The sequence below is a fragment of the Hibiscus syriacus genome, unplaced genomic scaffold, assembly GCF_006381635.1.
Source record: "Hibiscus syriacus cultivar Baekdansim isolate YM2019G1 unplaced genomic scaffold, ASM638163v2 tig00014304_pilon, whole genome shotgun sequence".
In the NCBI taxonomy this organism is placed as follows: Eukaryota; Viridiplantae; Streptophyta; class Magnoliopsida; order Malvales; family Malvaceae; genus Hibiscus; species Hibiscus syriacus.
In genome coordinates, this window is record NW_024062321.1 from 39453 (window position 1) to 56298 (window position 16846).

At 32.5% G+C, this 16846-nt stretch overlaps 1 protein-coding gene and 1 pseudogene across 2 annotated transcripts; one reads left to right on the forward strand and one right to left on the reverse strand.

Moving 5' to 3' along the window:
• The first annotated feature begins 7152 nt into the window (after nucleotides 1–7152).
• LOC120207032 (probable pectinesterase/pectinesterase inhibitor 34) lies at nucleotides 7153–10486 on the forward strand. 2 transcript variants are annotated; one of them, XM_039206555.1, is made up of 4 exons: nucleotides 7192–7243; nucleotides 7277–8195; nucleotides 8739–8875; nucleotides 9749–10486. In XM_039206555.1, exons 1-4 carry the CDS (start codon nucleotides 7207–7209, stop codon nucleotides 10444–10446), a joined length of 1791 nt encoding a protein of 596 aa, XP_039062486.1. In that variant the 5' UTR covers nucleotides 7192–7206; the 3' UTR covers nucleotides 10447–10486. The 2 variants fall into 2 exon arrangements, with proteins under 2 accessions (XP_039062485.1, XP_039062486.1); XM_039206554.1 differs by having other exon boundaries at nucleotides 7153–8195; nucleotides 9749–10483.
• A 3435-nt stretch (nucleotides 10487–13921) lies between these two features.
• LOC120207033 lies at nucleotides 13922–16094 on the reverse strand (annotated as a pseudogene).
• Nucleotides 16095–16846: the final 752 nt, after the last annotated feature.

The window sequence follows — 16846 nt, forward strand, 5'->3', positions numbered from 1 at the left end:
TTTATAAAGTCAAGCTCGAATCTTACTATCATCACTATTGATGGGTAATATGTAAATTCTTAGATAAATCCTAATAAGAGAAAAGGAGGTTTGACTTCCAGCTGCTAAGTCAAGAAAAAAAAGGAGGTTTGACTTCAAGGATATTTAAGAAAATTCCAAGGACACAATACCCAAGAAATTCCCATTACAAATACCCCATTATAATTCTTCAGAAGGGAGAGATTTTCAGAGAAAAAAATACCTAGGCTTGGAAAAAGGCGACCACGACTTCCTTTTTTTTCCATCATCCTCTTTCAACCCGTCTTTGGTGTCCTTCATAGCCAGATTATAGCGGAGCGGCGTTCAGGCCTCGAGAGAGGCTGGCTGTCCGAGCAGGCGTGGTGATGGTCAGAGATGTCACGACATAACACTATTTGGGAGTTTTTCTTTGTTCTTAATTTCTTTATTATGTTTTGGGCGTGTACTTTAAGGATGATATTTTTTATGATACTTTTGCCACACCATAATTTGCTTTACATGGTGTTGGTTTTTGTTTGTCTATACAATTATTTGATCGTTAATGAATGATGCATTATGATTTTGCTTAGTCTGTTTTATCCATTGTTTTAATATTTTGCCTTGACACTGTAAGAGCCTTCGAGAGATTGCCTGGTGGCTAGACGAAACATTTCTAGACCTTGTAAGAGCTTTCAAGAGACTGTCGTTTTTCTAGAAATTGCTTCTTAGATTCAAGAGAATTAAGATAGATCTACGTGAACAATGGAATAGACCCGCGATAGTGATGTTCTAAGCCGTCTTAGAGATAGGAGAGAGTTTCAATCGACTAAAAGAGATAAACGCTTGAGTATGATAGACAACTACTATAGTTCACACTGAGGGGTATTGTCGCAACAACAGTCTGACAAACCAAGGGTTGTAGCTCACGCCGAGTAGTATTACCATAACAACCGTCCTAGAATACTCTAGTAATCTTGTCGGGCAGCCTAAACATATCGCAACAAATCCTTCCAAACTTAGAATAATTTCTCGCCATAGCAAAACCAACTTAAGTGCTCTGTGAAAAGTCTGAATATGTGAGGTTATTTTGAATATATTTGAATCCACGTTTTTATTTGCCTGACTATTTTTATTTGTTGCTCTTGGATATTTTCTTTGCCTCGGCCAAATTTTTCTGCAACCACACTTTACAATATTTTCTTGCCTTAGCAATACTTTGCCACATGTTCATATAACCCATTACTAATTGTTTCTTTGTTTTGACAAGAATTTAGAGATTAGCTCGTGGCACCTAGTTCTAGCCGTGGCGAAACATCAAAATCGCTAGCAATCCCTGTGGAGACGATACTCAACTTACTACTATATTACTTGCATCAATTGTGTACACTTGCACAAATTTGCTTGCCTTAACATATACATTTACAAGCGATCAATTTTTTGGCGCCGTTGCCAGGGATTGACAACTGACGGAATTTTGATAATCTTTGTCATAGCAAATTTTTATATTTCTTGTCACATTTTATTTATTTAGTCTAACTTGTTTATTTTCTTATTTTCTTTTGAAGGTTTTTGTCGTTGCATGACCCTGAGATCTGCTGGTGAACCATTAGAACCATTCGACCCTGAGATCGAACAGTCATTCAGACAAAGGTGAAGTAACCAGCGAGCCAGAGATTATATGAATCGACTGCAATATCAAGCTGACAACAATATGGGAGATCAGGCAGATACCGATATCGCGGCAAAAAATCTTCCTAGAGAAGCTGCAAGACCACGAGCAATACAAGATCACTTGAATTCGATTCTTGACGATCTCAATCTCGGCATCGTGGCACCTGAAATACATGCAACCCATTTTAAACTTTTCAGGGGTCATAAAATTGAATTTTTCTGGTTATCCGGTTACCCGAGTACTCTGTTAGGGATATTTTTTAGGGTAAACTACATATTTGATCACTTATATATTATCTAATTTATGTTTTGGTCATTCGATTATTATTTAGGGTAAACTACCTATTTGGTCACTTATATATTATCTAAGTTATGTTTTGGTCACTCAATTATTATTTAGGGTAAACTACCTATTTGGTCACTTATATATTATCTAATTTATGTTTTGGTCACTCAATTATTATTTAGGGTAAACTACCTATTTGGTCACTTATATATTATCTAATTTATGTTTTGGTCACTCGATTATTATTTAGGGTAAACTACCTATTTGGTCACTTATATATCATCTAATTTGTTTTGATCCCTCGATTATTATTTAGGCTAAACTACCTATTTGGTCACTTATATATTATCTAATATAATTCACATATATTTTTATTTAGGGTAAACTACCTATTTGGTCACTTATATATTATCTAATTTATGTTTTGGTCACTCAATTATTATTTTTTTCAAAATTATACCTAACATTACGTTTTGATTCTGTTTTGGTCACCCATATTTAAAAATGAACAATGATGCGAACATGACATTTTTTTTAATTATGTTTGGATGTTGGACTAACATTTTTTTAATTATGTTTGGATGTTGGACTGTGTAATTCGAAGTTTCGAACATTTAAATTTGTTTGTGTGTTTTTAATTAATAATTTGAAGAAAAAAATCAGGTATCCGGGTACCTGATTTCCGGGTACCCGCAACATCCGGGTCAAGACACGGGCCGAGAAATCAATACCCGAAGATCCGGGTACCCGGGGGATTTGCACACCCCTACTCAATTGCATCATTTTATACCCTATCCTACCTTAAAATCATAAACCCTAAACCATAGCTTAGGATTTATAATTTAGGGTTTTTAAGTTAGGAGTAGGATATAAAAGGATGCAATTGAGTAACTTCGAGAATTAAATTGATGCAAAAACACGATAGGGGCGAAAGTGATAAATTAAGTCTACTACAGGGGCAAAGGTGGCCTTAAGTCTTAAATGAACACTTAATCACCGATTATAGTTGAGATCAAAATATAACAATTTGAAACTTCGACACAATTAGCTTGAAACTGCAGCCACTCAAAACCAGTCCAAGTAATGCGAAGTTATAGAGTAGAATATGACTTTCCATGGGATTTCAGTGCATGTAACAAGAAAACAGGATTGAATATTCAATAGAATCCAATCATCAATTGGCAAAGTAAAGAAAGTCTGAAGCTGTTGGTGCTGGGTAATGGACATCCATAGAGCTTTAGTTTCTTTGCAATCCCTTGGGATATGAAGTGAAGTTTCTTCACCGGCGGCACCGTGAATGGAGCAAGAGAGATCATCAGATAAACTCCGATACCATCAATTAAGATTTGAGAGTAGTTTGTCTCCGATACCATCGATTAACGGGAGCCGTCGTCACTTTTCAAATAATCAGAGGCCGAGTTGTGGTATTCAAGAATATCATCGTCATCAGCATCTATCAATTTTGGCAGCACACAATCGTTTTATAATAATTTGATAAATTTAATGATTATTTTGTAACTTTTTAAAACATTAATGATTAAAATGAGTATCTTAGCATAATTTTATTACTTTAGTGTACTTTATCCTATATTATTTTCACTAGTTAAATAATGAAAAACTTTAGAATATTAAAAGCATACACCTAAAGGCATAGAAACAAATGGCTGAAAATGAAGGATGTGGAAAGGATAAGAAAAATGCCATGCATAAAATATTGGAGAAGGCATAATCTAAAAGCACTACATAAAACAAGTAATTAAATACTATTTTTTAAATGCAACCTAATGATCGACTAATATAGATCAGGTATTGCAGAGGTAATGGCAACATTTCCAACCCAGTTTGCTCCATTTGCAATTGTCAGGTTTCGAACATGTGACCTTGTTTAAAGGGATCTAATGCCTCATTCCACTAGACTAACTGGTTGTTGGTTCTATTAAATTGATTTGATCAGTCGAATTTAATTTTTAATTTTAAATTTTAAATTCTATACAATAATGTGGGTGTAATGGTATAGATTCTTGTTGGTGAGATATATTATCCTCATGAAGCACTAAATTAGGGTTTGATTTGGTTTGATTACTTTACTTAAAAGAGGGGCATAAAGCAAAGAGCATAATGACATACTTTTAGTGACAGAGCCATGAAGCACTAAACTAAGAGGGCTCTTGATAAAGGTTATTATCATAAGTTTATTATGCATGCATATCTATATTTTGTTGAATTAATTTTTTTATCGATGCACGAACCAAGTGATTTCGATGGTAAAAGAACTGTTGTTATTCCTTCAGGTTCTGAGTTTGGGTATCAGGAATGTTAGGGGTGTAAACGTTATATGTCAAATGATTGAGAGTCATCTTTAAATAATTATTTTACCTTTGACAAATGATTGAGAGTTGTCACTCATATAATAACAAAGCACTTATATGACAAGATATCAATCTTTGAGTGACAATTAAACTTTCGAGAGTATAAAATAATGGGTAAATTACACATTTAGTACTTAAATTATTAGTTTTGGTCCGTTTTAATATTTTTTTAAATTATACATAATGTTTAGTTTTGTTTCATTTTAATATCCCATCGTAAAAACTTAATGCTTGTAGTACCTAAACTACCATTTTTGGTCCATTTTAGTACCTAAACTTTTATTTTCTTTTTCCAAAACTCAACATTAAATTCTAAAGGGGTACTAGAATGAAATAAAAACTAAACTTTAGGTATAGTTTTGAAAAATTGAAAGTTTAGGTACTAAAACATATCAAAAATGATAGTTTAGGTACTAAATATGTAATTTACCCTAAAATAATCTAGTGACAAATCTTGACAATATGATCGAGTGGCTTTAATCATTTTTTTAAAAAGTTGAGGACTTAATGAGAACTTTTTGAACCGATCTTCACATTTTCCCTCAACTATACCTAATTACCTAATGATCAAAATAATTGAATCCTAACTACTTATCATAAACATACATATAAAAAGAGTTCATACGGATTTTGAAACTTTTAGTTAAAGTTCAATCTTCCCCCACAATCGTTCCTATAAACTTAATAATTAAGTCTTCGATAGAGCTGTCTCGGATTTTTCGGGACCATGAACGAAGACTCAAAAATATGTCTTTATAAAATAAAAGTATATTTTATTGTTTTAAACGATTAATTCAATATTATATAAATAAATCATGGAAAAATGATTAATTTTTGTGAAAATACATTATTTTTTTATTTTATTAAGAAAAAGCTTTAAATACAATTAAGAGGGAATAAATATAGAAAATTGAATATGTGTATGATTCATAGCTTGATTTTGAAAAATAAATAAATAAAAAGAATTGTATATTATTTTATTGTTAGATTGAGATTGAAGAAGACTTACAATTAAAGAATATTTGATAAATTGAATAGAAATATTTGAAAAAAGAGAAAAACACGATTGAATTTAATTCAAAATTGAATGAATTAATAAGTTTTTTTTTTAGATTTGAATGAATTAATAAGTTTTTTTTATATTTGAATGAATTAATAAAAAAAATGGAAAAAGAGGATCAAAAACTAAATTTTTTATAAAATTATAAAACTTAGAGGTCCTAATTATAAATATAGAAAATTGAGGATCCTACTTATAAAAACAAAAATTTTAGGGGCCCTGAGCAACCCCCTTAAAGCCGGCTCTGGTCTTCGACTTGATAACTAAAACTCATTCAATTTATTATTGGATTTTTATAAATTATAAAATATTTATTAAATTTATTGAACTATTGCAAAATAATTATTATGATGTTATTATAATTGATCATAATATAATAGTTCGATAAAATTAAATGATTATTTTATAATTTTTAAAAATATAATGACTAAAATAATTGTTTGATCACAATTAGTAATCTATAATGTATTTAACCCAAAAGAGAAAAAACACAAATCAATGAAAAAGTTCTCTCAACTTTCCTTTGATCTCAGTCTTTCTACTCCCCTTAACGTGGTATATCATATCATATGTTTTTGGGTAAACTATGAAGATAGTCCCTTATGTTTTTGGTCTGATCGACTTTGGTCACCAATTTAAAAATTAAGGGGATGGTCCCTAATGTTATCAATATGTTTGATTATAGTTCCTAACATTATCGATCCATTCGATTTTAATCCCTTAACCGTTAACTCCGTTTGATTTTAGTCCCTCAGCCTTGTTAAGGACTTAAACAAAAGGCGGTTAACAAAATTAATGGCTGAGAGACTAAAATCGAACGGATTGATAACGCTAGGGACCATTTCTCTTTAGTTTTTAAATTGGTGATCAAAGTCGGTCATGTCCTAAACATAGAGGATTATATGCATTTACCCTATATTTTTCTCATATGCCTTTGAGAAAAATAAAATAAATGTAGGGTTTAAATCGCTAACAGTCCTTGAATTCTTATAAAATCAAAAATTTAATCTAAAGACATTGAATCCTTATTTTTTATTTAATTTAATTTTTTTTGACTCAATTGTCTCGGGTTAGAATCTGTCGAGTTCGGATCTCGTACACATCCCTTATTGTATCAAGGGTAAACTACGCAGTTAGTACCTAAACTATCAATTTTAGTTTGTTTTAATACCTAAACTTTCAAATTTTTTAAAATCATACCCAATGTTTTTTTTTGTTTCAATTTATTACCTTACTGTTAAAAACTTAACGCGTTTAGTACATAAACTATAAGTTTTTTGTCGGTTTTATTACCTAAACTTTTAATTTTTTTAAAAATCATACTTAATATTTAGTTTTTGTTTCATTTTATTACCCTGTTGTTAAAAATTAATGCATTTAGTACCTAATATATCAATTTTGGTCCATTTTAATACCTAAATTTTCATTTTTTTTCCAAAAAGGTACTAAAATGAAACAAAAACTAAACTTTAGATATGATTTTCAAAAAAGTAAAAGTTTAGGCTCTAAAATAGATCAAACTGATGATTTAGATACTAAAATTATAATTAATCCTTATACCAATCCAAAAAAAAAAAAAAAGATGGTAAAAGTAAAACGAAGTATAGGGACTAATTTCCAATCCCTTTTACAATGTTCAAGAAAGTGGTGAAAGTAGCGGACAGCTCATTATTGCTGCATAAACTTCAACACCGATCTTCTATTTTACTATCTAATTTCCACCGCCATCTTCTTTTATATAACCCCACCACTCTCTTTACTCCCTTTTATGAACATTCATGTGATCATTACTGAGTTCGCAGACACACAGAGAACAAACTTCAATGGGATACGATCAGCTCCGACGATCGGAGCCTGGAAGTTCCGGGAGCCACCTGCAACAACATGAAGAAGAACCCAGAGCTCGAAACAAGAAGAGAAGGCTTGTTATCGTCTCATTTATTGCTCTGGGAATGATCATTGTCTCAGCTGTTTGTGCTGGACTTGCAGTCGTGATCCGTGAACGAGCTGCCGAGCCGGTTACCGGCGGCGGAGGCGACAGCGCTGCCATGGTTCATCGTAAGCCTACTCAAGCTATTTCCAGGACTTGTGGTAAGACTCGGTTCCCGAACCTTTGTGTTAACTCGCTCCTCCAGTTCCCCGGCTCGCTCACTGCTAGCGAGCAAGACCTCGTCCACATTTCGTTCAACATGACGTTGCGGCAATTCAGTCAGGCTCTTTATCGGACGTCGTTTATCTCGTACGTTAAGATGGATCCACTTGTGCGGTCGGCATTCGACGACTGCCTCGAGCTCCTTGAAGACTCAGTGGATGCCCTCTCCCGGTCTCTCTCCTCCGTCGTTCCTTCCCAGGACGGCGGAGATAACAGAGGCGGGTCGCCACAGGATGTGATGACGTGGCTGAGCTCCGCGTTGACGAACCACGACACGTGCACGGAGGGGTTCGAGGGAGTGAGAGGGGAAGTGAAGTACCAAGTGGCGGCGAAACTGAAGGACTTGTCGGAGCTCGTGAGTAACTGCTTGTCGTTATTCGAGGCGAGCGGTGGGGATGATTTCGGAGGGGTGCCGGTGCAGAACAGACGATTACTGGCGTTGGGTGACGACTTATCGGAAGAAAATATCGACGGGGATAGATTCCCAAAATGGCTGGGGAGGAAGGAGAGACGACTGTTGAGCACTCCGGTGTCGGCGATCCAGGCTGATATAGTGGTTTCGAAAGATGGAAACGGCACCGTTAAGACGATCCTTGAGGCGATCAAAAAGGCGCCGGAATATAGTACTCGGCGGATCATCATATATGTTAGAGCAGGAAGGTAAATTACTGTTGTAATAATTTCAAGGTAGATTACACAAATAGTACTTCATATATAGTATTATTTTATTTCGTCTTCCTATTATTAAACGTTATATAATGATCATTAATTATAGGACATTGTTTTTTAAATCACAATTATTAAAATTTATAAAATGGTTATTTGATTATTTATTGTGTTCTAAACTCGTCATTTTTTATTAAAAAATTGATGGTAGTTTGAGTTCGACGTTAACTTACTGATTGAAATATGATAATCGTTTGAGATTCTGGGATCATCTTATATCATGTCTCATGTAAGAATTTAACGTCCAACTCAAATTGTCATCAATTTTTAATCAGAAAATGACGAGTTTCGAACGTAATAAATAGTCGATTGACTATTTTATAACTTTAATAGTCAAATTACTTAAAAGAATAACATCCTATAGTAAGAGATTATTTTATAATTTTTATAGTTGGAATACTCAGTAATATAATACCCTATCTTTGAGATCATTTATGTACTATTTAAAACTATTTAATTGGTCTTTTTAATTTACAGGTACGAAGAAAAGGATTTGAAGGTGGGGAGGAAGAAAATAAACTTGATGTTCGTCGGTGACGGAAAGGGTAAAACAGTCATTACAGGAGGAAAAAGTGTGTATGACAACATGACCACATTCCATACCGCGTCCTTCGGTAAGTCTACGCTCTACCTTTCTACTAGTAGCACTTTTTAAGGGTAAATATAATTTTGTAGCTGAATTTTATTTTAAAGTTCAATTTAATCCTTTAAGTTTTTTTGATTTAATTATAATTTTAAATTTGAATTTAGTACTTTCATTTTTTTGTTCTAATTAGATTCGATTACTTGGTTTATTGGATCAATTTAGTATTTAAATTTTGTTTTAATTCAGTTAGATAATCAAATTTAACTTTTGGGTAAACTATGCATTTAGTATTTAAACTATTAGTTTTGGTCCATTTTAATACCTAAACTTTCAATTTTTCAAAACCATACCTAAAGTTTTGTTTTTGTTTTATTATAGTACCCCCAACATAAAAACTTAACACGCTAGTACCTAAACTATAAATTTTGATCCATTTTAGTACCTAAACTTTCAAATTCTCAAATATTAAGTTAAATTTTGAACGGGTACTAAAATGAAATAAAAATTAAACTTTAGGCATGATTTTAAAAAATTAAAAGTTTAAGTATTAAAATTAATAATTTAAGTACTAAAAGTATAATTTACCCTTAACTTTTTATCCTAAATAGAAAAGGCACTCACGGGACCAAAAGGTCCAAAACCTTTAAGACATGCATGATGATGTTGTTGAACATGGGCAGTTAAAAACCTTTAAGACATGCATGATGATGAAGTTGAACATGGGCAGTTATTCTAGATAGACAAAGTACTAGATTCTTATGCTCCACTTTCACCGAACCTTATCTCCTCTATCTTTATTTTTTCAAATCGAATTAGAATTTAATTTATAAAAAAATAATTCAAATATAATTGAATCTCGTATGGATTCATTGATTGTTCCGGTTTCGTTTTCTTCCTACAGCTGCAACTGGGGCAGGTTTTATTGCGAGAGACATAACATTCGAGAACTGGGCCGGACCGGCCAAGCACCAGGCCGTGGCGCTTCGTGTAGGGGCAGATCATGCCGTGGTTTACCGATGCAACATTATCGGATACCAAGACACCTTGTACGTTCACTCCAATAGGCAATTTTACCGTGAATGTGATATTTACGGCACAGTCGATTTCATTTTCGGTAACGCCGCAGTGGTGCTCCAGAACTGCAGCATTTACGCCCGAAAACCCATGGCTTTACAGAAGAACACCATCACGGCTCAAAACCGGAAAGACCCGAATCAGAATACGGGGATATCAATCCATGCATCTCGGATTCTGCCCACGCCGGATCTCGTTGCGACCAACGGCAGCTTCCAAACGTACCTAGGCCGTCCGTGGAAACTTTACTCCAGGACCGTGGTCATGTTGTCATACATGAGCACCCACGTTCACCCTAGGGGATGGCTCGAGTGGAACGGCACATTCGCCTTGGATACACTATATTACGGCGAATACATGAACCACGGGCCGGGTGCGGCAATCGGGCAACGGATTGGATGGCCCGGGTATAGAGTCATTACTTCGGAAGTCGAAGCAAGCAAATTTACGGTTCAACAGTTTATTTACGGATCGTCATGGCTACCATCAACTGGGGTTGCTTTCTTGGGTGGTTTACAAGTTTAGGTTAGATTCGTAATAAGCATATGCTTTCATCAATGATCCGTGTATCCATCACCGGTAATTTTTTTAATCAATATAAATACTTTTAAATACAAAAATTATAATAAGATTATGATTTTAATTCATATACTCTTTTTAATATTTTATTATCAAATCAAATCAAACTCAAACATGAATATAATATGCATGCATCATATATTCATATGAAATAAGTGTCACTATTCTTGCTAACGACATAAATGTTATTGGGGCATGGGTCAGTTCAGGTTTTCGATTCACTCGATCCGATCCAAAAATTACTCATCTTTAACCAAGCTTAAATCCAACCCAAAAATTATATATTTTCTATCCGTTCCGACCCGTATTTTTAAGTTAAAATCTGAATCTAACTCGAAACGACCCAAAATAATATATTTATTAAAAAATATTAATTTTATTCAATAAAAATAAAAACTTAATTAAAAAAGAATATATATTGGGAGTATTGTTATAATTATATGTAAATATATAAATAAAATTATACTTTTTAGGGGGTCAAATCGGTTATTTTTCATCGAAAATTCAAATTGATCCGATCTAAATCTAAAATTAAAAAAAATCATTCTAATCAAATCAAATCATATCAAAACCCATTAAATTTGAATTTCGTATCCATCTCAGTATTGGAGCCTGGGAGGCGTGTGAAGAAAGTGTTATATTTTGCTTTGATTTTTGACATTATTTGTCGTGCCCATTGGTTTTTACCTATTTGTCGGTGCAACCGTTGGGGCATGTGAGGCTAGAGATGTAAAAAACTGATACGAATGGTAAAATTATTAAAATTGATTTGAGTTAAAATTGTTTATTACTTGAGATAGTAATGATTTAAAATTGATTCGAGTTTGAATTGATGTTGATTTGAACCTGAGTTGGACCCGAAAATTTACGACATACACCCGACCTGAGAACGACCTGAACCTGTATTCGACCTAATAATGTGACAATCGAACCCGACCTATATCCGACTTGATATGAATACGAACCCTAGAATAACCCGACAAATAACTGATATTACCCAATATGTTATCAACATGACATGTTATAAACCTGATCGATAACTGACACAACCTGTAAATGATCCAACCTGTTATTAAAATGAACGATTTTTTATTTTTTTAGAAGACCAGGAGTCGAGAAGGTGGAGGATTTCAGAGTTTTTTTTTCCGGATGAACAATGTTTATTTTCTGGGTTAGATCTAAAAAAAATAAGAAATGAACATTTTTTTATATTGTTTTGGATCGAAAAAGAAAATAAAGAAGAACTGGCGAAGGAATTTGTGTTTTGATAATAAAAATACACAAAAAAAAAGAATGAAAGTTTTTGTTTTTTTTGGAAGAATAAATGAATAACACAGTTGAGTTTTAGGGGTTTGATCTAAAAAAATTTAAAATCTGAAAGAAAAAATATTTTTCTAGAGAGGGAAATGATTTTTCGAGAGAAATAAGAGAAATAATTTAGAGAGAGAAAGAGAGAGAATTTAGAAAATGAGAAAATTAAAATTAAAAATAAGTAAAAAAAGATATTTATATTACATTTTAATTCGGGCCTCTAAGCCTGCGCTTTTATGAAGACGGTAGTCTTGTCTCTTAAGTTTAAATTATTTAAATTTAATAATTTATCTTATTTTAATTGCTTTTAATTTCAGCTTGAAATTTTGTATTTATTTAATTTAGTCCAACGCATATATACTTTAAACTTATATGTATATAATATATATACTTTATACTTTATATATATATACATACTAATATTATACTTTAATATTTTATATATTATATATTATATACTTATAAGTATATTGTATACTATATTATATATACTTATATGGATGTTTTTTTATATGTATGGGATAAGGGGAGGTAAGATAGTAGGCTAGGTTGAGAGCAGCTTCCGTAGGAGACCTCCAAATTATGAAATGTCCTCCGTGGGACTTGATCCCACGACCTCAAGGTTTATATATATATACTTATATACTTATATGTATGTATATACTTATAATGTATTGTTTATATACTTATATATATATATATATACACACTTATATTATATATAATATATGTATATAAGTATATATAAGTTTACATATATATACAATATATTTTATATATGTATATACTTATAAGTGTATATTATATATGTATGTATATATATATTATATAAATATAAACTATATTATATAATATATATATATATATCTATATATAAATATAAACTATAGTATATAGTTTATATATAAAGTATAGTTTATATATATATATATATATAGTTCACATGTAAACTATATAGTATATATAATTTATATATATAGTTTGCATATAGTATATATGGTTTATATATAGTTTATATACTACTATGTATAAACTATATAAAAACTATATATAATTATATAAATTAACCATAAACCTATATATATATATATACTATATAGTTTATACATAGTAGTATATAAGTATAAACTATATAGTTTATATATAGTTTATATTAATAAACTAAATAATTTATATAATTATTACATTTAACTGGTTTATTAATCTAACTGTTAATACTAAACAGTTTTAATTAATTGAACTGCTAAAAATGAAATTTACAGTTACAAATTTTGATAAATAACCGTTAATAAATTAAATTTATTATTATATTTCTAACTTATTATATTTTTACACAAATAACTTAATATAATTTTTTATTATTTCTAATTTATTTATATATTAATAAAATTTGTAGACAAAAAACTTAAAAATATTTTTAATTATTCTTTATAAATACAAAAACATACTTACACCAATATAATTATGTGTTTATTATTAGGTGCCAAGATAATGAGAGATATACATATTTACACCGGTATAAGTATGTGTTAAGTGCTACACTTTTTTATTTCTTTGTAAATACAAAAACATACTTACACCAATATAATTATGTATTTATTGTTAAATAGCAAGATACTGAGAGATATACATATACCGGTGTAAGTATGTGTTAAGTGCTATATTTTTTTGTTATATTCACTTGCATCGGTGTAAGTATGTATAAGTGCTACACTTTTTTAATATGAATTATAGAAAAATTTGACAAATAATTGTAATAGATTAACCATAGGTTAACTTATAATCAAACGGTTAACCAACCGTTTAGACTAAACAATATGGTTACCATTCCATGAACAACCTTGGTTTTATCTGCTAGTCTCTCTAATTGGGGGATTAAAAGAAAATCTGGTTTTGAGTCGGTATAATTTCTTAATTATTGATGGGAATATTTGCTTATCAGTCATTGCTGGAAAGGATTTGAGGTTTTTATCATTCAAAACTACATGATGTGAATTCCACTAATGCGCATTTCATGAGAGATGAAAACTTCCATCCATTCGGATCGTGTTTGATCATGTATTCGTATAGTGTTTGTGTTACTTTCTTCTTGTTACATTCAAAAGGAAGGTTGGGGAACAAGATATTCTTATTGCACATTCCATAGAAGCTGTAAACTTTAATCCATTACAATATACCAGAAACGGGTTGGCAGAGGTCGAACACACCGAAAAACAGATCGAAACAGACAAAAAAAAGTTGTCAAAACCAATTGTCTCAACTACATTAGTTTGGTATGCACATACCAGCATCTGGACTTTGTTCTTCCTTCCATATCCTTCCTGTAACCCTCAGCTTTAGCTCCTTTCTATCCCCGACAGAGAAGAAAAGTGCCATGTTTCGTTGGATGATTAGACCATCATGGCTGTCCCTGACTTTCCGGTGACTATCACGGATGCTGCGTGGGGTGCCTTCCCATGTAAGTTTCCGGCTATTTCCTCCGACTTCTAGGCTGTAGCTATAGTTCCTAGCCTCTGTCTCGTCACCCATGAAACGAAGAAATGCCATGTAGACAGGAGCCATTCCCAACTGGAAGGCTTCAAAGTGTAGGCAGAAATACTGACCATAGCAATTGAATACCTGTCAAACATAAGCAAAGCCAGCAGATTATGGTTCATGATAGGAAGATTATTACAGACCTCATCGGAACATAGTAATAAAAGATACAAAACTAACCGTCAGCATCCAAGTAGCATTTTCGACTTCCCGAGGGTTGGATTTCACGTATCTATGGTTAAACGTGGAGCCGGTGTGCATGTCCACCTTGTGGTCATCCCTCAGATGGGCAACGAGGAAAGGAATATCCCCAACGACAGAACACTCCGACCAACATATGGACAATTATATGGCCTGTAGTTGCACATTCCCATGCTTGAGTTTGCTGTAATAGGGATATATTTCCGAGCACCCCAACTTGAAGTATTTGCAGGGCAATTCAAGGGACTCTGCTATCTTCTCCAATGCTAAACATCGAATATCACCAAGTTCATGTCTACAAGTCGGGCACCGGTTGTGTACTTGGATTTTACAGGTAGAACAAAGTGTATGTCCATCGGGGCACTGCAAAAAGCCGTAGAGAGAGCAATTTATCCTCTATCATATACAAATTACCCTTGCTACCCGATCATCAAATACTTAGAGATCTCAGCGTCCAGCACATCTGAGAAATTAACATCTCAAATTATTCCGAAGTTTCTTCTCTCTAATAGCTAAAAAGCAGGCAAATTTGGCCCAACAGGCAGGTAAAAAAATTGACGCATTCTACCATCCCAAAATTAATTTGGGATCTACGACAAATATTTTTTTATTCAAAGTCGTCACATTAAAGTGACAAATTTCAAAAATAATAAATTTTTATTAGAATTTGTCAAGTCATACCCACGTGACGAGTTCGAGTCACGGTGGCAAATGCATAGATTCCAAATTAATTTTAGGAGAATTTTGCCCCATTTAGGATTCGATCAGACTTGATTCTAGATATAATCGGATCCTACTAAACAATGGTTATTAGACCCAGAAAGAAAAATCATAGCATAAATGATGAACAATAATTTCTACGCAAATATGTAAATGAATATCCATAATCAATGCTAAAAATTGAACAGAAACTACCACAAAAACAATGCTCTCCATTCAAATTCACAACAAATCTATTCGAACTACCAATCAAAATCAACCCGAGCAGGGGAAATTGAAAAGAAAGAGGCGAGAAAACACCTGATGGATCGGCGGGTACATAGAATTGGTACAAACAGGGCATTCTAACAATTCACTGACGCTGGAAGCCGGAGCGACCGCCGTTGGGCTCCCGATACTGTTGATGTTACTACCATTATCGATGCTGTTTCTGGTGGCGTTATGAGGCTTCGAAGAGGGGGATTGATTGTGGGCATGGCGAGGGTGTGAATTATTGTGGTGATGGATCTCAGCCTCATCAACGGTGGGAACGCACTCGATATTATCAAAGTCCATTCTTGATCAACGAAATGCCCTCCGAAACCCAAATCTCAGATTCTCGTTTCTATCAACTTTGAAACACACACCCAAAACTCCAATTTCTCTTCTCAGTTCCCTTCTTCTTCTCTTCCTTTTTCCTTTCTCTTTTTTCAATTAGGAGAGAAAGAAAGAGAGAAAGGGAAGAAGAAAGAGGAGACTTGGGAGAACAATATGGATCCAAAAGAACCAAACACCCCTTTCTTCTCTCCTCCTCTAAATAACAGACATCCCTTCTTGGATTTCCTTTGCATTTGATGGCAAACAATAAATAACATAAAAGCCTGAAATTGAAACCTCACACCTCATCAATACAAATTACAATCATTAATTATTAACTATCATATGGTGTCATGATTTGATATCACACTAAACCAAATCCCTAATTCCATTTTAAATAATTTAAAATAGGTGTAGAGTTCAATTTTGGGTTTTTTTTGGGACTGTTTTGGAAGGACGCTTTTAACATATAATATTTTGGGTAAATTACATGTTTAGTACATAAATTATTAATTTTGGTTCGTTTTAATATATAGACTTTCAATTATTTCAAAATCATACTTAAAGTTAAGTTTTTGTTTCATTTTAGTACTCGGTTCAAATTTTAATGTTAAGTTTAGAAAAAAAATTGAAAGTTTAGGTAGTAAAATGGACCAAATTTGATAGTTTAAATACTAAACACGTTAAGTTTTTAAAGGCAGGGTATTAAAATGAAATGAAAACTAAACGTTAGGTATGATTTTAAAAAATTAGAAGTTTAGATACTAAAACGGACTAAAACTGATAATTTAAGTACTAAATGCATACTTTATCCTAAATTATATTAGGCAAAAATGTAACTTTTGCCCCTGTAGTAGACTCAATTTATCACTTTCACCCCTATTGTATTTTCGCATCAATTTAATCCTCGAAGTTGTTCAATTACATCATTCTATACCCTACTCTTAACTTAAAACACTAAATTATAAACTCTAAATCATCTATAACCTCTAAACCATAAATT

Coding starts and splice junctions, on each gene's coding strand:
- LOC120207032 (XM_039206554.1), top strand. CDS start 7,207: ATGGGATACGATCAGCTCCGACGATCGGAGCCTGGAAGTTCCGGGAGC. Junction 8,196..8,738: donor ATATATGTTAGAGCAGGAAG/GTAAATTACTGT, acceptor TTTAATTTACAG/GTACGAAGAAAAGGATTTGA. Junction 8,876..9,748: donor ATTCCATACCGCGTCCTTCG/GTAAGTCTACGC, acceptor TTCTTCCTACAG/CTGCAACTGGGGCAGGTTTT.